This window comes from Nicotiana tomentosiformis, chromosome 12, assembly GCF_000390325.3.
Source record: "Nicotiana tomentosiformis chromosome 12, ASM39032v3, whole genome shotgun sequence".
In the NCBI taxonomy this organism is placed as follows: Eukaryota; Viridiplantae; Streptophyta; class Magnoliopsida; order Solanales; family Solanaceae; genus Nicotiana; species Nicotiana tomentosiformis.
Genome location: NC_090823.1, coordinates 47937813 through 47964671, shown reverse-complemented (window position 1 = coordinate 47964671; position 26859 = coordinate 47937813). Strand labels below are relative to the sequence as shown.

Sequence of the window (26859 nt, the reverse complement as noted above, 5' to 3'; positions counted from 1 at the left end):
GAGATTTTACTCTTAAGCTTATTTTACTATGTTTTCAAACTTAAAGAATGTGTGGTTTATTGTGGTTGTCGGCTTGCCTAGTATTACGTTAGGCGCCATCACGACAGGTGAAGTTTGGGTCGTGACACTAGGGTTCCAAACTAAACATGCACACAAGTGTAATAACATCATACGAATTTCTCGCGCAATCAAATCACCAAAATGACATCTAAAACTACGAATCAATCCTCAAAACGAATGAAATTTCAAAGTGAAATTCAAGAACACTAGAATCATATTTAAGCGTCCGAATCATGTCAAATCATTTCCGAATTGAACCAAATTTTGTAGACAAGTTTCAAATAGCGATACGAACCTATACCAAGTTTCAACATCAAAATCCAAACCCGTTAGCTAAGAAGTCAACTTACGGTCAAACCTAGTAATTTTCAACTTTCAAAAATGCTAGTTTTCGGCAAAATGAGCCAAAAGAAGTTAGGGACTTCTGAATTCGTCGGGAATATGCCCAAGTCCCAAATCACGATACGGATCCACTGGGGTCGTTAAAATACTGATCCGGGTCTGTTTACATAAAATATTGGTTGTAGTCAACTCAAACTATTTTTTAAGGCAAAAATTCATATTTTCTTCAATTTTTCACATAAAAACTTTCTGGAATAAGACACAGACTGCGCATGCAAATCGAGAAACGCTAAACGGAGCTAATCGAGGTCTTGAAACACGCAAATAGAGGCAAAATCTCAAAATGACCTATCAGGTCATCACATTCTCCACCTCTAAAACAAACATTCGTCCTCGAACGGATATAGAAAAGTACATGGACTGGTAAAAAGGTGTGGGTATCTACTCCGCATATCAGACTCGGACTCCCACATAGCTGCCTCGATCGCTAACCTCTCCACTACACTCTAACTGAAGGATAACTCTTAGACCTCAACTTCCGGACCTGCCAGGCTAGAATGGCCACCGGCTCCTCCTCATAAGTTAAATCCTTGTCCAATTGAACTAAGCTGAAATCTAATACATGGGATGGATCACCGTGATACTTCTGGAGCATGGACACATGGAACACTGGATGGACTGCTGATAAACTAGGTGGCAATGTAAGCTTGTAGGCCACCTAACTGTCATACCCCAAAATTGAGGAGTGCGACCGGCGCTCAACCGAGTGAACCCGACTGAGCAAGCATGTTAGACTTCATTCTACCTAAATTCATTTGTGAATAAAGAGGAGATGTACTCCGTTAATCAAATACTGAAGAAATTTCATTAACCGCTTTCATTTCATTCCCATTAACAACATCATTCAATATTTCCAAAATAGTATGAGTTTATAGATTTAATGAAAAATATGTTGCCAAATACCAACAGTTCTAATCCAATTCCCAATATCAAATACCACCCACAACCCGTCTACGGAGCCTCTAAGTACAACTGAAGAGTAATATGAAAATGCCGGCAACAAGGTCCCGGCTATATCTCAACCACAAAGTACATGAGAAACAAAAGATAAATAACCCCGAAATAAAGTGGGGCTCACCAAATCAGCTGAAAGGAGTGTACTGCTATCACTGATCAATGTCTCCTGTTGTAGAACTACCGGCATCCATTAAAAATGCAGCGCCCCCGGCAAAAGGGACGTTAGTACTGTCGAATAGCACTACTATGTATAGCTAGAAATTCTCTTTCAAAATAGAATGTCCATTATACGTGAAACACATAATATAATGTAATCGAAACAACCTGTACAAACAAGGACAACAAAAGGGGCACCTAATGTCTGCATTAATAATGTGTCTCATTAGACCGTCCTTAGTGTTCACATATCATATTATACGCTTATGCATTTCATAGACCGTCCATAGTATTCACATATCATATTATACACTTATGCATTTCATAGACCCCCCTCCCCCCCCCCCCCCATAGTGTTTATTCATACCACTATCCAGGTTGTTACAGCTCCAAAATATCTAACCTCATGAACTGGTTGGCCAAGGCCTGAACATGCTAGCGGTCTCCCACCAACTAGAATATATGCAAAGCTACCCATACTCACAGCCTCTCTACTCAAGGCATCGACCACTATTGCACCCTATTTTGCATAAGTCAAAACAATGTACAACTTATAATACTCCACAAGATTAATTGAAGTATAGAGTCACCACCTAGTATTTAAGGTATACTAGGATAACTATACTACACTATATAATGTACATTTGATTATGGTCTGCGAAACCGTTGAGATTCTGAGTAAGGGTTCAAGTTATCTCGATGGGAAGGTGTTAGACATCCCTCAAGATCCACAAAATATGGTTCCTGTAGACTCGATCAAATAAGAGAGGAGGTTCAAGTAAATACTCAATACTATTCACAAAGAATTCAAATAAGAGGGTGATTAACATGTATCCAAATGAATAATTAAATACATAATAGATCATGTGCAAATAAAGTATGCCATTGACTTTGTGTCTTGAAAACGAAATAATTAAGGTATATCGGATCATATAGAATATATGAAGTGTAGAAAGAGCTATGTTTTGAAATAATAGACTAAGTGTGAAAATTAATTTAGACAAAGAATGATTTTAAATATGTAACAAAATATGCAATAGGAATGGAGTATTGAAAAATATATTAAAGAATCGTATCGTAGTGTGAGTTGAATAATATAAAAGAATTGTGCCTAAATACTACATATTGGCTCAAAGAATTTAAACAAAGATTTTAATTTTACAAGAATAAGATTAAAAGAATCTACTTAATATTTGAAGACAAAAACTCTGAATGAGTGATTAAAGTATGAGAGAACATGCATTAAGGAGTAAAGTGAAAAGAAAAGAATGATTATTTGCATGAGTAATTTGACCAAAGAAACAAAGTGTGAAAATATTAGCATGAATGAGTAATTTTTAAAGGAATAAAAATATAAGATATTGTGTAGTGATATGTAGAATGTTTATAAATTATCTAAATGAATATTAATTAAAGGATACACTTGGAAAGATTTTTATTTATATGCAAAGATTAACTATTTAAGTGAAAAGCTAGAAATAAAAATTTACTCTAAATGATTGGTAAGAGCGGAAAAGAATAATCCTTAAACAATCTTAGTAGATATGGATAAACTAAAAGAATTAATTTAATGAATGGAATGAGTATGGTATAGGAAAATGTATCAAAATATTTATGACATAGAAAATTATCCCATCAATACAAAGAAATATTCGCGCTAAAAAAAGAGTTATCATTCAATGAGTAACTAAAGACCATCTCTTGAGTCATGGTCTTGAAACACAAATTATGTGAGCCAAACGCAATTGACTACAAGGCCCAAGTCTCTTAAAGAATGGTATGATAATCCAACTACAATTTTTAATTTAAGATGCGTCAGTTAAAATAAATGTATATATGACATGGTTCGAAAAACAAGCTAATATAACTTTAAGAGAACAACAAAATTATTTATTTATTATTTTTTTTTTTGAAAGAAGATGACATGTTTTCATTTTTTTATGTATATGACTAATTTAGTTGACTATATGCATATCGATCCTAATTGATCAACCGAGTTCTAAAACATATATGGCATCTTCAAGATATATACAAACTCCATGAAAATCACCTAACACGCAATATTGCAATTTAACCCAATTGTTAACTATATGCAATTTACTCTAAATGTTTAGCAAGTAGACGACATCAAAACAAGCAAGCACAAAATCTATCTACGATTTCACTATACTTTACATTTTAGGTACACCCAAGAACGGGAAGTACAAAGCAGTCGATGAGGGATTTATCTTCGATCTTTCTACAAAATGACATCTTCCTAAAACGACTTCGTATGATAGTACCTTGCAAGACAAGAGAAGTAAAATTATTAGTGGAATAATATAATGTAAAAGATAAGCTAATAAAGGTACATGTGTTTTGAAATGATTTTTGTTTAAAAATATTTTTTGGAAAATTGCTCTTGAAAATGATTTGAAAAATGTTTTATTTTTTGAAAGATTGTTTGAAAAATTATTTTTTGGGAAATTGTTTTTTGAAAATAGTTTTGGAAAATAGTTTTAAAAATAATATAGGAGGCTCAGATATGTATTTTTCGATATCCGTCTAGACATGAGAACGGGAACCGCCTCGGTAGCGACTCCGGTGGCCAACTGTATCGCCCTCCATAAGTTTTATTGGTTCATCGCATCCTCGTCTTTTATTCTCCGATGTTTATTATCATCGCCTCGTTATTTCGGGCCCAATCTGAGGGTCATTCGAAGCGTCGTGGCCCCAAAATAATTATTCTTATCGGCCTATGTATAATATTTATTCAATAATAGTATTAAGCCCAATAACGAATACTAGCAAACGATCAACGGGTTCATAATGAACAATACAGTCTGGCAAGGATTAAAAAGTCTCAAAATTTCGGATTTGTGCGCCTTCAATAGAAAGATATAAACACAATGGTCAAACAAAGTTAAATCCAATGGGGCAGCAGCACCTAAAGCAACAGAACCAACGACAGAAACAAGAAAGTCGTCGGAAAAATTCATACCGATGCAGCTTAATTCAAAATTTGGTTCGTCGCCGGAAAAATTCATATACCACATAATCAATCAAAATCACAAATCACATCAACAATAACTAAATGCGGGTCCAAACGGCATCCTTAGAGGGTCACCGAAAAATCAAAACTCCAGCCAGATCTGGATATTTTTAGTGGATCTGAGGGAACACACAGTCGTCGGGATTTTGGCGAGTCATCGCCTGAAACAAGACAACGGGGACAAATGACCTGGCTTTTGAGTTTCTCACTCATAGCCGGAGAGTCGTGTCCTTTCTCTACTGAGCATAGCGGCCATAGTAGTGAAGAGAAGAGTAGGGCTCGCTAGTTTTCACGAAGTTCCGCCGGATTTCATGGTATTTCCGGCGAGTTTATGTCTTCCTGTTCACCATTGTTGAGAGTATGATAGCTTGAGAGAGGAGAAGAACAGAGATGAGGCAATGAGAGGTGCCAGCCATGGCCGTTGGTGGCCGGCCGGCGATGAGGCAGCAAAGAAAAAGGGGGGTCGGTGGTGATAACGACAAGGTCGGGAATCCAAACTAGAGTAAGAATTTGAAAAGTAAATGCGGAAGCAATAACAATAAGGAATTGAACAACTAGAACTAAAGGGCAGAAAATAAAGGATATGGGAAAATTCAAGGAAAGAATTCCAAGAACTTCCAAGAACGCAAGTTCTATAGCCTTGACAAGATCAAAGCAACAACGTCTTGATTTATTGAAGAAATCAAACGCCTTTACTTAAAAGCAAATCAAAACAATAGATTCGGATCTTGACCGCTTTACGAGTAACTTGAAACAATAATTAATAACTAGTATTAATCGCCTTCTAAGAATACCACAAAGAAATCAAAGATATCACAATAGAGAAGTAATCTTACTACCTTGAACTATGAACTAGTAAAGGTTGAAAGATAAATCTCAAAGCACAAGTAACAAAGGTTCAAAAGAACTCTCAAAGTATGATATACTTAATCAATAATGAAGTGTCTCAATGAATGAGAAGAACTCCTTATTTATAGGAGTACTAAGGCACAAAAAGTCCTTAAAACTAGGTAGGGTGGTTGCTAAGGCATAAAAAGTCATTACAATTAGGTAGGGTGATTGCTAAGGAGTAAGAAAAGTCATTATAATTAGGTGGGGGCGGCCAAATCCCTTTGGGGCAGATTTGGACCTTAAAACTACTAGTTTGGGCCATTGATTTGGACTCCAATTGGGCTCCCTTTGAAACACCCCCTTTGGACCTCTTTTAAGCTCATTTTGAGCCCCTTTGGTGGACTTCAAGGGCTGATTTGGTGACCCAATCTTCCTCCTCTTGGACTTCAATTTGGATCACCAAATAATTATAAAACTTGGATAATTCATCTACTTTGGGCTTAAGCTCTTCCTCTACAATTAAAAGATTCTTTATTTGCCATTGAAGTCCAGCAACCTTAGAGTGCAACTCTTTAGCTTGAGATCTTGTAAATGGCCCTGGAGCTTCCAAAACTCTATCCTTGTCCTTGATGCTATCATTCCCCTCTTCTTGAAAAGAATTCATCCCCGAATTTGATCCTACATCAAACAAAGACAAGTCAGCAACATTGAATGTAGCACTTACTTGGAACTCACCAGGTAGGTCTAGCTTGTAAGCATTGTCTCCAATCCTTTCAAGGACTTGAAATGGGCCATCTCCTCTAGGGTGCAACTTTAACTTTCTTTTGGAGGGAAATCTCTCCTTTCTAAAGTGAACCCAAACTAAATCTCCAGGTTTAAAAATTACTTGTTTTCGACCCTTATTCTTTCTCAAGGCAGTTTGCTCATTTTTCTTCTCAATTGCAAGCCTTGTTTGTTCATGAATTTTTTTCATCATCTCAGCCTTTGTCCTACCATCAAGATTAACAATATCATTAGTAGGTAATGGTAATAAATCAAGGGGAGTGAAGGGATTAAAACCATAAACAACCTCAAAAGGAGACATACCTGTAGAAGAATGGATTGTTCTATTGTAAGAAAATTCAATCATAGGTAAGTGAGCCTCCCAAGAAGTTAATTTACCTTTCAAAACAGCCCTCAACATGTTTCCTAAGGTTCTATTAACTACTTCAGTTTGTCCATCAGTTTGTGGGTGACAAGAAGTAGAAAACAACAATTTAGTGCCTAACTTCCCCCAAAATACACGCCAAAAGTGGCTCAAAAACTTAGCATCCCTATCACTAACAATAGTTCTAGGTATACCATGCAATTTAACAACTTCTTTTACAAAAAGATCAGCAATATGTGAAGCATCATTAGTCTTTAAACAAGGAATAAAATGAGCCATTTTGGAGAACCTATCTACCACAACATATATACTATCCTTACCATACCTTGTTCTAGGCAAACCTAACACAAAATCCATAGAAATATCAATCCAAGGTGAAGTAGGAACAGGTAGTGGCGTGTAAAGACCATGTGGTAACACTTTAGATTTAGCTTGTTTACATTCCAAACACTGTGCACATATTCTTTCAACATCTTTTCTCATTCCAGGCCAAAAGAAATTTTCAGCAAGTATGTCTAGCGTCTTTGGGACTCCAAAGTGACCCATAAGTCCTCCATAATGTGCTTCCCTTACAAATACTTCACGTAAAGAGCAATTAGGGATACACAACTTATTTTCCTTAAAGAGAAACCCATCTTGGAGGTTAAACCTCTCAAAAGGACCCAACTTACAATCTGCAAAAATCTTTCCAAAATCAACATCATTAGCATAAAGTCCCTTGATTTGATCAAAACCTATCAATTTAGAAGTCAGGGTAGAAACTAAGACATACCTTCTTGAAAGTGCATCCGCAACAACATTCTCTTTCCCTTGTTTATAAGAAATTACATAAGAAAAAGTTTCAATGAATTCAACCCACTTAGCATGCCTTCTACTAAACTTACCTTGACTCTTCAAGTATTTCAAGAATTTATGGTCAGTTTTAATGACAAACTCTCTTGGCCACAAGTAATGTTGCCATGTGGCTAAAGCCCTTACCAAAGCATATAGCTCTTTGTCATAAGTGGAATAGTTCAATGTGGCTCCACTCAACTTCTCACTAAAGTAGGCAATAGGTTTAGAATCTTGCATCAAAACAGCACCTATTCCTTTGCCAGAAGCATCACATTCAATTTCAAAAGATTTAGAAAAATCAGGCAATTGTACCAATGGAGCAGAACATAACTTTTCTTTCAACAAGTTAAAAGCATCATCTTGTTCTTTTCCCCATGTAAAAATCTTATCCTTTTTAATAACTTCAGTTAAAGGAGAAGCAATGGTGCTAAAGTCTCTCACAAACCTCCTATAAAAACTAGCAAGTCCATGAAAACTCCTAACTTCAGTTACACTCTTAGGTTTTGGCCATTCTTTTATTGCTTTAATTTTCTCTTTATCAACCTCAACTCCTTTAGAACTAACCACAAAACCCAAAAAAATCACACGATCCACACAAAAAGTACACTTTTTCAGATTAGCAAATAAGAGTTGCTTTCTAAGAACTTCAAAAACTTATTTTAGGTGTTCTACATGCTCTTCTAAAGTGTTAGAAAAGATCAAGATATCATCGAAGTACACCACAATAAATTTTCCATGAAAATCCTTAAAGATATGATTCATTAATCTCATGAAAGTGCTAGGTGCATTAGTCAAGCCAAAAGGCATAACTAACCACTCATAAAGCCCATATTTGGTCTTAAAAGCAGTTTTCCATTCATCTCCAGGATTCATTCGAATCTGATGGTAACCACTTTTTAGATCAATTTTAGAAAAGATTTTGGATCCATGTAATTGATCCAACATGTCATCAAGACGAGGAATAGGATGGCGATACTTTACCGTTATCTTGTTGATTGCTCTACAATCCACGCACATCCTCCAAGTTCCATCCTTTTTGGGTACCAATAGGACGGGAACAGAGCAAGGGCTCATGCTCTCTCTCACAAAACCTTTCTCAAGCAGCTCCTCAACTTGCCTTTGAAGCTCTTTTGTCTCTTCTGGATTACTCCTATAAGCAGGCCTATTTGGGATTTGTGATCCAGGCACGAAATCAATTTGATGCTCAATGCCACGTAAAGGTGGCAATCCATTAGGAATATCTTCAGGAAAGACATCTTCAAAATCCTGCAAAAGAGAAGAAATACTACTTGGCAAAGAAGAAGTTAGTAACTCAGAATTAATCAAAACTTCTTTGTAAGTAAGTAGTATTATGGGCAACCCCTCTTTTCTTGCATTTAAACACTCTTTGGCTTTTATATAAAAACTCTCTTTTTTTATTTCCTTAGCCTCTTTCCTCTCACCAAGACTTTCTATTTTTTCATTCAATCCCCTTTTTATCTCTTCTCTCAAATTGTTGCCCTCTCTCTCTTTCTCTCGGCCATCTCTCTTTTTTTCCAACTCTTGGCCTCCTTTCTTTTCTTTTTCCTCAAGCTCACTTTTTATCCCTTCCCTTGGTTTTCCCATTATTTCCCTTAATCTCTTTTGATCTTCAAACACTTGAGAAGGAGATAAAGGTGCAAGAGTAAATTTCCTGCCATTTAGCTCAAGAGAATATCTATTCTTCCTTCCATCATGAAAAACATTCCTATCATACTGCCAAGGACGACCCAGTAAGATATGACAAGCTTGCATAGGGACTATGTCACAAAGAATATCATCCTCATATCTACCAACATTGAATGAAATCATGCATTGTTTGTTTACCTTTAGTTCACCACTATCATTTAACCATTGGAGTCTATAGGGAGTAGGGTGTTTCATGCATGCAAGTCCCAATTTTTTCACAAAGTATGAACTCACCACATTAGTACAACTACCACTATCAATGATCATAGAACAAGTTTTCCCCTTTATCCCACACCTAGTATGGAATATGTTCTCCCTTTGTTCTTCACTATTGCTTCCCAAATTGATAGTCATAATCCTCCTAACTACCCCAATCATGCCATCATTAGGTAGTTCTATATCATCATCATTACTCACATCTCCCTCTTCTTCTCCCTCACTTTTTTCACTCTCATATCCTCCATCTTCTCTAAGAATGATGTTTCTTCTACTTGGACATTCATGCATCATATGCCCCCTTCCTTTACATTTATGACACTGAATAGAACTAGAAGGTATAAAAGGTTTAGGGTTAAAGGTTTTACCTCCATCTTTGTTCTCAAATTTACCTTTATCCTTATCTTCTTGAGGTCTAGAAGAACTCTTCATCTCTTGATTCGACCATGGCTTCTTGGAGATGGTGTTTGACCGACCTTTCCATGAGCTAGCTTGCTTTCTTTTATTTTGATTTTCTACCTTTACAGACAAATCAACCAACTCATCTATTGTTACATATTGTTGTAATTCTACTATATCAACTATTTCCTTATTTAAAACATTTAAAAACCTAGCCATTGTAGCCTCTTCTTCCTCCATACAATTAGCTTGGATCATAGCCATATCCATAGCCTTAAAGTACTCATCCACAGACATGGACCCTTGCTTCAATGTTTGAAGGCGTTGTTGTAGCTATCTTTGAAAGTGTGATGGTATGAATCTCTTTCTCATCACCCTCTTCATCTCAGCCCAAGTAGCAATTGGTGCTTGTCCTTCTTGCAATCTGTCCCTAGTAAGCTTTTTCCACCAAATAGCAGCATAGTCAGAAAACTCAACAATAGCAAGTTTAACCTTCTTACCCTCAGAGTAGTTGTGGCAGTCAAATATGGCTTCAACCTTTCTCTCTCAATCAAGGTACAAGTCTGGATCCCTTGTTCCCTTGAAAGATGGCATCTTCATCTTTATACTACTTATATTATCATCTTCTACTCTACCTCTTTGTCCCCTCCTATCTCTTCCTACCCTATCAAAATCGATATCATTAAAATCATCTATTGGGTTTTCTTGATTTACAATGGGAGCAAGGGGTACATTTCTCCTAGCTTGGGGCCTAACATTATTTTCCCTTCTAAGTTCAGCTATTGTATCATTTTGCTCAGCAATGGTGTCCCTCATCTCTTGGAGTTGCAAATTCTACCTTTCGAATTGTTGATGCATAGCTTGCAAGGTAAAATCATTTCTTGCTTTGATTTCGGCTTCTTGGAGAACCCTTCGTTCATCATCACTACCTGTATGTGACATCTTAAAAAACTATATCAGAAACTTGATTTTTTCCTCAATTGTTCTCACACACACTTTGCCTTTTTTTTCCTCTCTCGAAATAACCTTTGAACGAAATACTTTGTAGATTTATAGTTAAATCCAACTCATATAAAGTTCTTAGTAGTAAAATATAGATTTTTGGGGAACAAATGAAAGAAGAACCAAATCTTAGAACTATTAGGCTCGGTTGAAACAAGATACGAACAAAAAGGAAATGATTATATATTTAGATTAGAAAGGTAAGAAAAATTGAATTTTTATCTTATCTTTGAAATCTGGGATCCCCTCTTCTTGTTTCCTTTGATAGTTTTTGGAAACAAATTAGATACAAAAGAAAGTTCCTAGAGAGCAAGCAATTTTTTTTTAAAAAAAAATTGATTTTCGTTTTTTTTTTGTTTTTTTTTTCGCTCTTAGTATTTAAGAAATCCCCAGAATTATCAAGAACGAAACCTTGATAGAACCGCTCTGATACCACTTGATAACGACAAGGTCGGGAATCCAAACTAGAGTAAGAATTTAAAAAGTAAATGCGGAAGTAATAACAATAAGGAATTGAACAACTAGAACTAAAGGGCAGAAAATAAAGGATATGGGAAAATTCAAGGAAAGAATTCCAAGAACTTCCAAGAACGCAAGTTCTATAGCCTTGACAAGATCAAAGCAACAACGTCTTGATTTATTGAAGAAATCAAACGCCTTTACTTAAAAGCAAATCAAAACAATAGATTCGGATCTTGACCGCTTTACGAGTAACTTGAGACAACAATTAATAACTAGTATTAATCGCCTTCTAAGAATACCACAAAGAAATCAAAGATATCACAATAGAGAAGTAATCTTACTACCTTGAACTATGAACTAGTAAAGGTTGAAAGATAAATCTCAAAGCACAAGTAACAAAGGTTCAAAAAAACTCTCAAAGTATGATATACTTAATCAATAATGAAGTGTCTGAATGAATGAGAAGAACTCCTTATTTATAGGAGTATTAAGGCACAAAAAGTTCTTAAAATTAGGTAGGGTGGTTGCTAAGGCATAAAAAGTCATTACAATTAGGTAGGGTAATTGCTAAGGAGTAAGAAAAGTCATTACAATTAGGTGGGGGGCGGCCAAATCCCTTTGGGGCAGATTTGGACCTTAAAACTACTAGTTTGGGCCATTGATTTGGACTCCAATTGGGCTCCCTTTGAAACACCCCCTTTGGACCTCTTTAAGCTCATTTTGAGCCCCTTTGGTGGACTTCAAGGGCTGATTTGGTGGCCCAATCTTCCTCCTCTTGGACTTCAATTTGGATCACCAAATAATTATAAAACTTGGATAATTCATCTACTTTGGGCTTGAGCTCTTCCTCTACAATTAAATGCTTCTTTATTTGCCATTGAAGTCCAGCAACCTTAGAGTGCAACTCTTTAGCTTGAGATCTTGTAAATGGCCTTGGAGCTTCCAAAAATCTATCCTTGTCCTTGATGCTATCAGGTGGCTCCTCCCAAAGGAAAGAGAAATGAAGAGCCAAATCCCAAAATATATGAGCCTTAGGGTTTTCAAAAGCCCTTAAAAAGATGATGGATTAAAGTGGGGTGTGGGTGTATTTTTATTTTTGTAGTATGTATAAAATGTGGGGTGTGGGGTATCAAACTTAGGGACCAAGTTTTGAATAAAGAAAGGTAAAATATAAAAGAAATATATGTGGTCAACAATTAAAGAAATACATGTCAGATCAAGTTACATCAATGTCATGTCAATGTTACGTCAATGTCTAGTCACGTCAATGTCTTGTCATATCAGATGTTGACGGAATATTAAATTTAACCAGACCTGATCCGTATTTTAAAATAAATTCTACTGTCTTCCTTATAATTACTAGGGTGTGCTATGAATTAGAAAATGATTATTCAGTTAGAAAATCTTGTAGTATTTATTTAAAAATGTAACTACTACGATGACGTGCCGCACCGTGTCCTTATGGACAAGCAAATGGGGTCGTCATACTGATGCTCTCTAATGCGCTCATACAAAGAAGACCGAGAAACCGTGCAAGCAAGAACTCGACTAGGCTTCTGTCACGACCCAAAACTCAATCTGGCGTGATACTGATATTTCCAACACTTCCAAATTTAAAATATACTAAAACAGGTTTAAATAAATAAATATCTCATAAAACTGATAAAAATGTCGCAACTCAATACAGAAGTTTCGTAAAACTAGGATGTTACTGAGTGCATGAGCATAGTCTGATACACTGTTTAAGAAGCAGAAACTAAATAAATAAGACTGAGGGATAGGGGAGGAGAGTCAAGGTATGCGGACGCCAGAGCAGCTACCTCGGTAATCTCCGAATGACTGTAAACTCTAAGAATCAGCAACCACCGTATCCAGAAACACCTGGATCTACACGCGAAGTGCAGGGTATAGCATGAGTACAACCAACTCAGTAAGTAACAAGTCTAATTATTGGGCTGAAAGCAGTGACGAGCCTTACATGGTACAGTTCAATTACAGAAATACGATACCGAAAGGTAGACATGCTTCCAAATTTAATAGATAAAGCCCAAACATGTAGGATATGCCAAGTATAATTGAAATAAGAAATGATGCATCTCGATATCTACATGTCAGTTTCGTATGTCAACTGGAGCACAGAACAGTGATGAAATCATATGCATACTTTCAGAGTATCAATCACTCAGTCCTCCCATTCACTCCATCCTCACAATCACTCGTTCCTCACAGTCACTCCATCCTCATATGTAACGACCCGGCCGGTCGTTTTAAGAGTATTAGCCGTGAAACCCTATTTATTTCTTACTCTATTTCATTTTGTGTTGTTACGTTACTCACCGGGAGGGTTGGTTTTTGGTTTCGGTGTGAAATGGGACATATAGTCCCTAAAAATGGAAGTTTAAGTCATAGAAATTGACCGCAGGTTGATTTGTGTAAAGACGACTCAGGAATGGAGTTTCAACGGTTCTAATAGCTCCGTAGGGGCGTGTCCGGATGTTGATTTGGAGGTCCGTAGGTCATTTTGGCATTAATTGGCGAAAGTTAGAAAATTGGATGATTTTTGGAAAGTTTGATCGGGGTGGACTTTTTGACATCAGGGTCGGATTCCGATTTCGAAAGTTGGAGTAGGTCCGTAATGTCAATTATGACTTGTGTGCAAATTTTGAGGTCAATCGGACTTGATTTGATAGGTTTCGGCATCGGATGTAGAAGTTTGAAGTTTTAAAGTTCATTAGGCTTGAATCGATGTGCAATTCATTTTTTAGCGTTGTTTGATGTGATTTAAAGGTTCGACTAAGTCCGTATGATGTTTTAGGACTTGTTGGGATATTCGGACGGGGTCTCGGAGGCCCCGGGTGTGATTCAGACTTGAATCCAAAACAATATTGGACTTGGTGCACAGCTGAGGCATTGTTGTATCTGGTGCAATCGCACCAGCACATTTTGGGCCACAGGTGTAGCATCGCTGAAGCGGCCATCGAGCCGCAGAAGTGGAAATTGGACTGCCCAGCTGATACCGCAAATGCGGTCAGAGTCCCGCAAAAGCGGACTCGCAGAAGCTGGGATCGCAGTTACAAGGTAAGGACCGCATCTGCACGTCCGCAGATGCGAAAGCAAGATCGTAGAAGCGGATTGGCTGGCCTGGGCTTGGTCGAAGAAGCGGGAAGTTCGTCGCAGATGCGGGCTCGCACTGGTCCACAGAAGCGGAAAGCCTGGCCATAAGTGGAATCCGCACCTGTGATGGTTTTTCCGCAGGTACGGCGTCGCAGGTGCGACTGAGAGCCCGCAGAAGCGAAATTGCTGGGAAGAAAAAGGGCCAAGTCCGAGGGTTTGATTTCATTCTCCTTTTTTGAACCTAGAGAGCTCGGATTTAGGCAAAATTTCGAGGGTTTTTCAGAAGAAACATTTGGATAAGGATTCTTGATTTGTTTTTGATTAATCTCCACTAAGATATCATTTATTCTTCATTTTATTTAGGATTTGGGTTGAGAAATTTGTGAAAAGGTGGAAATATCCTTAGGCCAAATTTTTAGGTTTTGATCGAGAATTTTGTATCGGATTTGAGTAATTTTGATAAGGGTGAACTCGATATCGAATGGGTGTTCGTATTTTGTGACTTTTACTCGATTTCGAGATGTAGGCTTAGGTTAACTTTTTGGGGCGATTTTCTAATTTCTTGTTAAAGTCATAATTTCATTATTTAGATTAGTTTCTTATAGTTATATTTATAGTATGTAATTGCTTTTGACTAGATTTAGGCCGTTCGGAGTCAGAAAGTCAAGGGAAAGGCATTCTTATCGATTGATTGAGTGAGATTTGAGGTAAGTGACTTCTCTAACCTTGTGTGGGGGAAACTCCCCTTAGGTTTTGGTACTATTATGGTATTTGTAACACGTGAAGGCTGTGTACGCGAGGTGACGAGTGCGTACTTGGGTTAAATGTTAAAAAATCTGGTTCTTGTTGAGTAGCTTTCTTTTAATTCCTTAACTGACTTGCTCTAGCCTGTGTAGTCATCATGTTTAGCCTAATGTCGCATGTCTACATGTCTTAACTCTTACTTGCAATTTGTGCAACATGCTTTGTTGAATTACCTGCTTCCTTGATTCTTGTATTCAGTCTTAATTATAGGATTCCTTGCTGTAAATTCGTTGTTCCAAAGGTTATGGGTTGTGTATTCAGTTTTGGGACTATGAGGTGGTACCTCGGGAGTGCCCCTGTTGTGTATTTACTTTTGGGACTACGAGGCGGTACCTTGGGAGTGCCCATGTTGTGTATTTACTTCTGGGACTATGAGGCGGTACCTCGGGAGTGCCCCTATTGCATATTTACTTTTGGGACTACGAGGTCGTACCTCGGGAGCACCCATGTTGTGTATTTATTTTTGGAACTACGAGGCGGTACCTCGGGAGCTTCCCCTGTTGTGTTTTTACATTCTGAACTACGAGGCGGTACCTCAAGAGCGCCCCTGTTGTTTACCTTTATTTGTTGTGTTGTTACCTTTATGTAATTTCTCATTATTTAAATTCTCAGTCATTTCATTATATTGTTATATCTTCTGCCTTGTTTCCCTTTTATTACAGTAGGGCCCTGACTTGACTTCGTCACTACTCTATCGAGGTTAGGCTTGGAACTTACTAGGTACCGTTGTGGTGTACTCATAGTACATGTTTGCCCATCTTTTTATGAAGAACCAGGTACTGCTTACCAAACCACGTACTAGTGAGCTAGACCGTATGTGGAGACTTTAAGGTACATCTTCCGGCGTCCGCAGATGTTGGAGTCCCCCTCTATCTCTATGGTGTTGCTTTCTTTATTTTTATTAGACTCTGATGTATAGAGACACTTAACATTTTCTCTTTAAAGCTTGTGACTTATTTCTACCGGGTTTTGGGAGTTGTAACTATTTTGAATCACAATGTTTATATATTTCATATGTTGAGGTTTGGGTTCAGCTTTATATTCAGTTATTCCGCATATTGTTAGGCCTACCTAGTCTTAGAGACTAGGTGTCATCACGATATCCTACAGAGGGAAATTGGGGTCGTGACAATTTGGTATCAGGGCCCCAGGTTCATAGGTGTTATGAGTCACAAGCAGGTTTAGAAGAGTCTCGTGAATCGGTACGGAGACGTCTGTACTTATCTTCGAGATTCTATGGAACTGTTAAGAAAAGCTTCACTTCTTTGATTCCTTATCATGCGAGATTTTGGCTTCGGATTCTAAATTTCTGTCTTTCTATTCTCTCACAGATGGTGAGGACACTTACAACTGGATTAGATGACCAGACACCCGCACCCCTTGCTAGAGCCGTGAGAGGCCAGGGCTGGGGTAGAGGCCGAAAACGTCCACGTGGTGTAGCCAGAGCACCCGCACGAGCAGCTATAGAGGAGCCACCAGTAGCTCCAGTTGGAGGGCAGTCACCTGAGATGCTTGTTGCTGCACCAGCACTCCAGGAAACTCTTGCCCAACTTCTGAGCATGTTCAGCACGTTGGCTCAGGCAGGGTTGATACCGCTTGCTACTGCCACATCTCAGGCCGGGGGAGGAGCACAGACTCCCGCCACCCGTACCCCAAAGAAGCAGGTCTAGGTCGACCAGGTTCTTGAGGTCATACCGATGCAGCCGGTAGTTCCAGTTCAGCCCAAGGTTAGGGCAGCAGTTTCTGAGGGGGAGCAGTTCATGATTGAAAGGTACAAGAAATACCACCCTCCTACTTTCAGTGGCTTGGCATCAAAGGATGCCCATGGTTTTCTTGAGGAGTGCCACTGTATCCTCCGTACTATGGGTGTTGCGGAGTCTAGTAGGGTTTCTTTCACTACGTTCCATCTTAGAGGAGCGGCCTATCAGTGGTGGCGAGCATATGAGTTGGGTAGTCCGGCTGAGGCAGTTTCACTTACTTGGACTTAGTTCTTAGATATGTTCTTAAGGGAGTATGTCCCCCAGAGTCTCATAGATGCATGGCGCACAGAGTTTGAGCAGTTACGCCAAGGTTCTATGACCATGTCAGAGAGAGGAGTGGGACGCCAAGAGGTCTCGAGAGTCTAGCACATATAGTGGTACTCGTGCCCCAACTGTAGCTCATCAGAGCAGGGGCTATGTGGGTTACCCTGTTCATACAGCACTTCCAGCTGCCAGCGGTGCTCCGTCCACTCCTACACCCCAGGCTCCTTATTATGCACTGCCATTGTCTAGTGCACCTCCTGCATGGGGTGCTTTCAGCGGTCAGTCCGACCGATCAGGCCCGAGCCAGTCACAACAGCCACGCCCTCTGAGAGCTTATTTTGAGTATGGTGACACTCATCATATGGTGAGGGATTGCCCCAGACTCAGGAGGGGTGGACCTCCACAGGCCACTCAGGCACTGCATGCTCCACCGGGTCCTCAGGCTATGGTTATAGCACCAGCTACCACGCCACCTGTACAGCCAGCTCGAGGTGGAGGTCAGACAGATAGAGGTCGCCCTAGAAGGGGAGGCCATGCCAGATATTATGCCCTTCCTTCTAGGACGGAGGCAGTTGCATCCAATTCTGTCATCACATGTATTGTTCTGGTCTGTCATAAAGATGCATCAGTCTTATTTGGTCTAGGCTCCACTTATTCCTATGTGTCATCTTATTTTACCCCGTATTTGGGTGTATCTCGTGATTCTCTAAGTTCTCCTGTCTACACCCGTGGGTGATTGTATTGTTATTGACTATGTGTATCGGTCGTGTTTGATTGTTCTTATTGGTTTTGAGACCAAAGCCGATTTATTATTGCTCAGTATGGTGGATTTTGATGTTATTTTGGGCATGGACTGGTTGTCACCCTATCACGCTATCCTTGATTGTCATGCCAAGACGGTGATGTTGGCTATGCCAGGTCTACCACGGCTAGAGTGGAGAAGTACCTTAGATCATGTTCCTAGCAGAGTTGTCTCATTTCTAAAGGCTCAGCGAATGGTTGAGAAGGGGCGTGATGCGTATCTCGCATATGTGAGGGATTTTAGTGTTGATACTCCTACCGTCGAGTCAGTTTCGGTAGTGAGGGACTATTCAGATATATTCTCGGTGGATCTTTTGGGCATGCCGCCCGATAGGGATATCAACTTTGGCATTGATTTGTTACAAGGCACTCAGCCCATCTCTATTCCACCTTATCGTATGGCCCCGACAGAGTTGAAAGAATTAAAGGAACAGTTGCAAGAGTTGCTCGATAAGGGCATCATTCGGCCTAGTGTGTCGCCTTGGGGTGCTCCTGTCTTGTTTGTAAAGAAGAAGGATGGTTCTATGCGAATATGTATTGATTATTGCCAGTTGAATAAGGTTACAGTGAATAACAGGTACCCATTGCCACGTATTGATGACCTATTTGATCAGCTTCAGGGTGCCATAGGGTTCTCTAAGATTGACTTGCATTCGGGCTATCATCGGTTGAAGATTCGGGAGCTAGATACCCCGAAGACTACTTTCAAGACTCCGTATGGTCATTACGAGTACCTTGTGATGTCTTTTGGGCTAACCAACATCCCAGCATCATTCATGCACTTGATGAACAGTGTATTTCAGCCCTATCTTGACTTTTTCGTCATTGTGTTTATTGACGACATTCTGGTGTACTCCCGGAGTCTGGAGGATCATGAGCAGCACCTGAGGATTGTGCTTCAGACCTTGAGAGAAAAGAAGTTGTACGCAAAATTTTTGAAGTGTGAATTCTGGCTAGAGTCAGTGGCATTTTCGGGTCATGTAGTATCAAGTGAGGGGATCAAGGTAGATCCGAAGAAGATTGAAGCAGTGCAGAGTTAGCCCAGACCATCCTCAGCTACGGAGATCCAGAGTTTTCTTGGCATGGCGGGGTATTACCGTCGATTCGTAGAGGGTTTCTCATCTATTACAGCACCTATAACTAGATTGACCCAGAAGGGTGCTCCGTTCAGGTAAACCGAGGAGTGTGAGAAGAGCTTTCAAAATCTCAAGACTACTTTGACTACAGCCCCAGTGTGGGTGTTGCCTACTGGTTCGGGGTCCTATACGGTGTATTGTGATATGTCGTGCATTGGTCTAGGCGTGGTGTTGATGCAGGATGGTAGGGTGATTACCTACGTGTCTAGATAGCTGAAGGTACATGAGAAGAACTATCTTGTCCACGACCTCGAGTTAGCAACTATTATTCATGCCTTGAAGATCTGGCAGCACTATTTATACGGTGTCCCTTGTGAGGTCTACACCGATCACCGGAGTCTGCAGCATCTGTTAAAATAGAAGGATCTTAACTTGCGGCAGCGGAGGTGGTTGGAGTTGCTTAAAGATTATGACATCACCATTCTTTATCATCCCGGGAAGGCCAATGTGGTGGTCGATGCCTTGAGTCGCAAGGCGGAGAGTTTGGGTAGTTTAGCATATCTACCAGTAGCAGAAAGGCCTTTAGCCTTGGATGTTCAAGCCTTGGCCAACCAGTTTGTCAGATTAGATGTTTCCGAGCCGAGCAGGGTTTTGGCTTGTGTGGTTTCTCAGTCTTCTCTTTATGATCGTATCAGAGAGAGTCAGTATGACGACCCCTATCTGCTTGTCCTTAAGGACATGGTTCAGCACGGTGATGCCAAGGAAGTCACTATTGGAGATGACGGTGTATTACAGATGCAGGGCAGGCTATGTGTGCCCAATGTAGATGGTTTGGGTGAGTTGATTCTCCAGGAGGCTCACAGTTCGCGGTACTCCATTCAGCCAGGTGTCGCGAAGATGTATTAGGACCTGAGGCAGCATTATTGGTGGAGGATAATGAAGAAGTACATAGTGTTATATGTAGCTCGGTGCCTAAATTGTCAGCAGGTCTTGAGCATCAACGGCCAGGTGGATTGCTTCAAAAGCTAGAGATTCCGGAGTGGAAATGGGAGCAGATCACTATGGATTTCGTTGTTGGGCTCCCACGGACTCAGAGGAAGTTTGATGCAGTTTGGGTGATTGTGGATAGATTGACCAAGTCAACTCATTTCATTCCTGTGGTTACTACTTTCTCTTCGGAGCAGCTAGCTCAGGTTTACATTCGCAAGATTGTGAGGCTTCATGGCGTGCCGTTATCTATCATCTTTGACTGGGGTACGCAGTTTACATCGCGGTTCTGGAGAGCCGTACAACAAGAGTTGGGTACTCGGGTGGAGTTGAGCATAGCATTTCACCCTCAGACGGACGGACAGTCCGAGCACACTATTCAGATATTAGAGGTTATGGTTCGTGCGTGTGTGATGGATTTTGGGGGTGCTTGGGATCAGTTCTTGCCACTTGCGGAGTTTTCCTACAACAACAGTTATCAGTCAAGCATTCATATGGAACCGTATGAGGCTTTGTATGGTAGGCGGTGCCGGTCTCCAGTGGGTTGGTTCGAGCCGGGTGAGACTAGGCTATTGGGTACAGTCTTGGTTCAGGATGCTTTGGAAAAGGTTAAATTGATTTAGGATCGACTTCGTACAACCTAGTCCAGGTAGAAGAGTTATGTGTATCGGAAGGTTCGCGACATTGCATTCATGGTTGGGGAGCGGGTCTTGCTCCGGGTTTCGCCCATGAAGGGTGTTTTGAGGTTTGGAAGGAAGGGCAAGTTGAGCCTTAGGTATATCGGGCCTTTTGAGATTGTTGAGAGGGTTGGAGAGGTGGCTTACAGACTTGCACTACCACCTAGCCTCTCTCCAGTTCATCCAGTGTTCCATGTTTCTATGCTCCGAAAGTATCACGACGATCCGTCTTATGTGTTAGATTTCAGCTCAGTCCAGTTGGACAAGGATCTATCTTATGTTGAGGAGCCGGTGGCCATTTTGGACAGGTAGGTTCGAAAGTTGAGGTCAAAGAACATCGCGCTAGTGAAGGTGCCGTGGAGGGGTCATCTGGTCGAGGAGGCGACTTGGGAGACCAAGCATGATATGTGCAGCCGTTATCCTCATCTTTTCACCACTTCAGGTATATCTTTATACTCGTTCGAGGACGAACATTTATTTTAAGATGGGGAGGATGTAACAACCCGGCCGGTCATTTTAAGAGTATTATCCCTGAACCCCTATTTATTTCTCCCTCTATTTCATTTTTTGTGGTTACGTAACTCGCCGGTAGGGTTGGTTTTTGGTTTCGGAGTGAAATTGGACACATAGTCCCTAAAAATAGAAGTTTAAGTCGTAGGAATTGACCGTAGGTTATTTTTGTGAAGACGACTCTGGAATGGAGTTTTGACGATTCCAATGGCTCCGTAGGGTGATTTTGGTCTTAAGAGCGTATCCGGATGTTGATTTGGAGGTTTGTGGGTCATTTCGGCGTTAATTGGCGAAAGTTGAAAAATTGGATGATTTTTGGAAAGTTTGACCGGGGGTGGACTTTTTGACATCGGGATCGGATTTTGATTCCGGAAGTTGGAATAGGTCCATAATGTCAATTATGCCTTTGTGCAAAATTTAAGGTCAATCGGACTTGATTTGATAGGTTTCGGCATCGGATGTAGACGTTTGAAGTTTTAAAGTTCATTAGGCTTGAATCGATGTGCAATTAGTGTTTTTAGCGTTGTTTGATGTGATTTAAAGGCTCGACTAAGTCCGTATGATGTTTTAGGACTTGTTGGTATATTCGGACGGGGTCCCGGAGGCCCCAGGTGTGATTCAGACTTGAATCCGGAACAAAATTCGACTTGGTGCATAGGTGAGGCATTACTGTGTCTGGTGCAATCGCACCTGTGCATTTTGGGGCACAGGTGCGGCACTACAGAAGCATCCATCGAGCCGCGAAAGCGGAAATTAGACTGCCCAGCTGAGACCACAGATGCGGTCAGAGTCCCGCAGAAGCGAGCATTTGTCCGCAAAAGCAACGCAGGCTTGGCCCAGCTGGGATCGTAGGTGTGAGGTAAGGGCCGTATCTGTGCGTCTGCAGATGCGGAAGCAAGATCGCAGAATCGGATGGGCTAGCCTAGGCTGTGGTCGCAGAAATAGGGCATTCGTCGCAGATGTGGGCTCGCAAGTGTGAGCCCCGGTCCGCAGAAGTGGAAAGCCTGGCCATAAGTGGAATCCGCACCTGCGATGGTTTTTCCGCAGGTGCGACTGAGAGCCCGCAGAAGCGAAATCACTGGGTAGAAAAAGGGCCAAGTCCGAGGGTTTGATTTCATTCTCCATTTTTTAACCTAGAGAGCTCGGATTGAGGCAAAATTTCAAGAGTTTTTCAGAGAAAACATTTGGGCAAGGATTCTTGACTTGTTTTTGATTAATCTCTACTAAGATATCATTTATTCTTCATTTTATTTAGGATTTGGGTTGAGAAATTTGTGAAAAAGGTGGAAAAATCCTTAGGCCGAATTTTGAGATTTTGATCGAGAATTTTGTATCGGATTTAAGTAATTTTGGTATGGGTGAACTCGATATCGAATAGGTGTTCGTATTTTGTGACTTTTACCCGATTTTGAGATGTGGGCCCGGATCAACTTTTTGGGGCGATTTTCTAATTCATTGTTAAAGTCATAATTTCACTATTTAGATTAGTTTCTTATAGTTATATTTATAGTATGTAATTGTTTTTGGCAATATTTGGTCTGTTCGGAGTCGAAAAGTCGAGGGAAAGGCATTCTTATCAATTGATTGAGCGAGATTTGAGGTAAGTGACTTGTCTAACCTTGTGTGGGGGAAACTCCCTTTAGGTTTTGGTACTATTATGGTATTTGTAATACGTGAAGGCCATATACGCGAGGTGACAAGTGCGTACTCAGGTTAAATATTGAAAAACACGGTTCTTGCTGAGTAGCTTTCTTTTAATTCTTTAACTGAGTTGCTCTAGCCTATGTAGTCATCATGTTTAGCCTAATGTCGCATGTCTACGTATCTTAACTCTTACTTACAATTTGTGTAATATGCTTAGTTGAATTACCTGCTTCCTTGATTCTTGTATTCAGTCTTAACTATAGGATTCCTTGTTGTAAATTCGTTGTTCCATAAGTTATGAGTTGTGTATTTACTTTTGGGACTACGAGGCGGTACCTCGGGAGCGCCCCTATTGTGTATTTACCTTTGGGACTATGAGGCGATACCTCGGGAGTGCCCTTATTATGTATTTACTTTTGGGACTACGAGGCGGTATCTCGGAAATGCCCCTATTGCATATTTACTTTTGGGATTACGAGGCGGTACCTCGGGAGTGTCCCTATTGTGTATTTACTTTTGGGACTATGAGGCGGTACTTCGGGAGCTCCCCCTGAACATTTGGAACTACGAGGCGGTACCTCGGGAGCTCCCCTATTGTTTACCTTTTTTTGCTGTGTTGTTACCTTTCTATAATTTCTCATTGTTCAAATTCTCAGCCATTTCATTATATTGTTATATCTTCTGCCTTGTTTCCCTTTTATTCTAGTAGGGCCCTGATCTGACCTCGTCACTACTCTACCGAGGTTAGGCTTGGCACTTACTGGGTACCGTTGTGGTGTACTCATACTACACTTCTGCATATCTTTTATTGTAGATCCAGGTACTGCTTACCAAACCAGGTACCAGTGAGCTAAACCATACGTGGAGACTTCAAGATACATCTACCAGTATCCACAGACCTCGGAGTCTCCCTCTATCTCTATGGTGTTGCTTTCTTTATTTTTATTAGACTCTGATGTATAGAAATACTTAACATTTTCTCTTTAGAGCTTGTGACTTATTTCAACTGGGTTTTGGGAGTTGTTACTATTTTGAATCGCAGTGTTTATATATTTCATATGTCGAGGTTTGAGTTCTGCTTTATATTTAGTTATTCTGCATATTGTTACGCTTACCTAATCATAGAGACTAGGTGCCATCACGACATCCTACGGAGGGAAATTTAAGTCGTGACATCACAGTCACTCAATTCTCCCAAACGCTCGGCACTCGCACTCGTACTCGCACTCGCACTCAGTAGGTACCTGCGCTCACTGTGGGTGTGCAGACTCCGAAGGGGCAAATCCATCTCAAGCGCTATAATAAGCCAATCATGGCATGAATCAATAAAATATATTGCAGCGTGCAGCCCGATCCTATCAATATCCTCACAATCAGGCCCTCAGCCTCACTCGGTCATCAATCTCTCCAGTCTCTCAGGCTCACAAGAATTATGATAATCAGCCCAAACAATGATAATATGATGTATCAATAAATGGCAATAGAGACTGAGATATGGTATGCAAATAATAGTTGTGACTGAGTATATAATTGAAAATTAAGCAAATAATTCAACATGCAACATGACCTCTGTGGGACCCAACAGTACCAGCATGTAGCCTAAGCCTGATTTCTAACATAACTTGTAGCTCAATTTCTCTAACACATGGAGAATAAATGGATAACAACAAGATTATTCAACTATTCAGTTCCACGGAATCGACCAAGTCATAATTTTTACGGTGCACACTCACACGCCTGTTACCTAACATGTGCGTCAACTCAACAACAATCACATAACACGTAATTCGGGGTTTTATATCCTCAAAAACAAGTTTAGAAGTGTTACTTACCTATAACCGTACGAATCTCTACTCCAATAAGCCCTTGCCTCGCGAATCAGCCTCCGAATGCCTCGAATCTAGCCACAAATAATTTGATACAATCAACACGAGCTAAAGGAATCAATTCCATAAGAAAATACTAAGTTCTTAATCAAAAGTCAAAATGTCAGCTCAAAAGTCGACCACCTGGCCCATGTCTCGGAATCCAATAAAAGTTACAAAATTCAAAAGCCCATTCAATCACGAGTCCAACCATACTAAATTTACCAAATTCCGACACCAATTCGTCACTGAAATCCCCAAATTAAACTCTCCAAATCCCTAGCCTCAACTCCCAAAAATCCACCTCAAAAACACACAAACTAGGTGGGAAAATAATATTATTGAATAAAAATGATCACAAGTGACCTACCTCAAGAAACCCATCGAAATCCCTTACAAAGAAATCGCCTTAGCCCGAGCTTGAAATGTCCAAAATGATAAAAATCACGAAACCCTAAAGTTTTCAACTCAGCCCAGTGCTTTCGCATCTGCGGCCAAAATTTTACTTCTGCGGGATCGCTTTTGCGATGAAAGTTTCGCTTCTACGGTCCCAATCCTGCTCATGCAGGTGCGCCTCTATGTAAAACCATCCGCTTCTGCGGACCAACCACTCCAGGCCCCTTTCCGCTTCTGTGACCAACCATTCGCATCAGCGAGATCGCAGGTGCGGAATTTTCCCTTGCACCTGCGCAAATACCCCAACTCACCCAGAACCACATCTGTGACCCCATGGCAGCTTCTGCGGCTCCGCACCTGTGGCCTATCCCTCACAGGTGCGGTTGCACCAGACCTGATCACACCAGCTCTTCCAAAATTCCAAAATCCAATCTCATTTCAATCTGAATCACTCCCGGGACCCCATTTAAATATACCAAAACATCCCAAAATACGAAACGAACTTAGTAGAGGTCTCAAATCATATCAAACAATATTAAAAATACGAATAAAGAATGCCATTGACTTTGTGTCTTGAAAACAAAGTGATTAAGGTATATCGGATAGTATAGAATATATGAAGTGTAGAAAGAGCTGTGTTTTGAAATAATAGACTAAGTGTGAAAATTAATTTAGACAAAGAATGATTAAATATGTAACAATGGTGTATTGAAAAATATATTAAAGAATCGTATCGTAGTGTGAGTTGAATAATATAAAAGAATTGTGCTTAAAGACTACATATTGGCTCAAAGAATTTAAACAAAGAATTGAATTTCACAAGAATAAGATTAAAAGAATCTACTTATGATTTGAAGACAAAAACTTTGAATGAGTGATTAAATTATGAGAGAACATGCATTAAGGAGTAAAGTGAAAAGAAAAGAATGATTATTTGCATAGGAGTAATTTGACCAAAGAAACAAAGTGTGAAAATATTAGCATGAATGAGTAAGTGTTAAAGGAATAAAAATATAAGATATTGTGTAGTGATATGTGGAATGTTTATAAATTAACTAAATAAATATTAATTAAAGGATACACTTGGGAAGATTTTTATTTATGTGTAAAGATTAACTATTTAAGTGAAAAGCTAGAAATTGAAATTTATTTTAAACGATTGTTAAGAGTGGAAAAGAATAATCTTTGAACAATCTTAGTAGATAATGAAAAAACTAAAAGAATTAATTTAATGAATGGAATGAGTATGGTATAGGAAAATGTACCAATATATTTATGACATAGAAAACTATCCCATCAATACAAAGAAATATTCGCGCTAAAAAAAAGAGTTATCATTCAATGAGTAACTAAAGACCATCTCTCGAGTCATGGTCTTGAAACACAAATTATGTGAGCCAAGCCCAAATGACTACAAGGACAAAGTCTCTTAAAGAATGGTATGATAATTCAACTACAATTTTTAACTTAAGATGCGTCAATTAAAAAAAATTACATATGACATGGTTCGAAAAACATGCTAATATAACTTTAAGAGAACAACAAAATTATTTATTTTATTTATTTATTTTGAAAGAAGATGACATGGTTTCATTTTTTTATGTATATAGATTTAGTTGACTATATGCATATCGATCCTAATTAATCAACCGAGTTGTAAAACATATATGGCATCTTCTAGATATATACAAACTCCATAAAAATCACCTAACGTGCAATATTGTAATTTAACCCAATTGTTAACTATATGCAATTTA

General features: G+C 39.7%; 1 protein-coding gene and 1 long non-coding RNA gene across 3 annotated transcripts in view; both read right to left on the bottom strand.

Moving 5' to 3' along the window:
* Positions 1–7972: 7972 nt before the first annotated feature.
* The window catches only part of LOC138903663 (uncharacterized), a 120965-nt gene continuing 102078 nt past the window's right edge, over positions 7973–26859 (bottom strand). Inside the window, exon 2 of the mRNA XM_070192105.1 lies at positions 7973–9662. Within this exon, the coding sequence (XP_070048206.1) occupies positions 8073–9635 (1563 nt within the window). The 5' untranslated portion in view covers positions 9636–9662 and the 3' untranslated portion in view covers positions 7973–8072. The remainder of the gene's footprint in view (positions 9663–26859) is intronic.
* On the bottom strand, positions 12838–25965 carry LOC117276116 (uncharacterized). Of its 2 annotated transcripts, XR_004506343.2 has the most exons (3): positions 25077–25965; positions 24674–24741; positions 12838–13091 (listed from the first exon to the last, which is right to left on the bottom strand). It is a non-coding gene; the product is annotated as an uncharacterized lncRNA (long non-coding RNA). The 2 variants fall into 2 exon arrangements; XR_011413109.1 differs by having other exon boundaries at positions 24674–25965.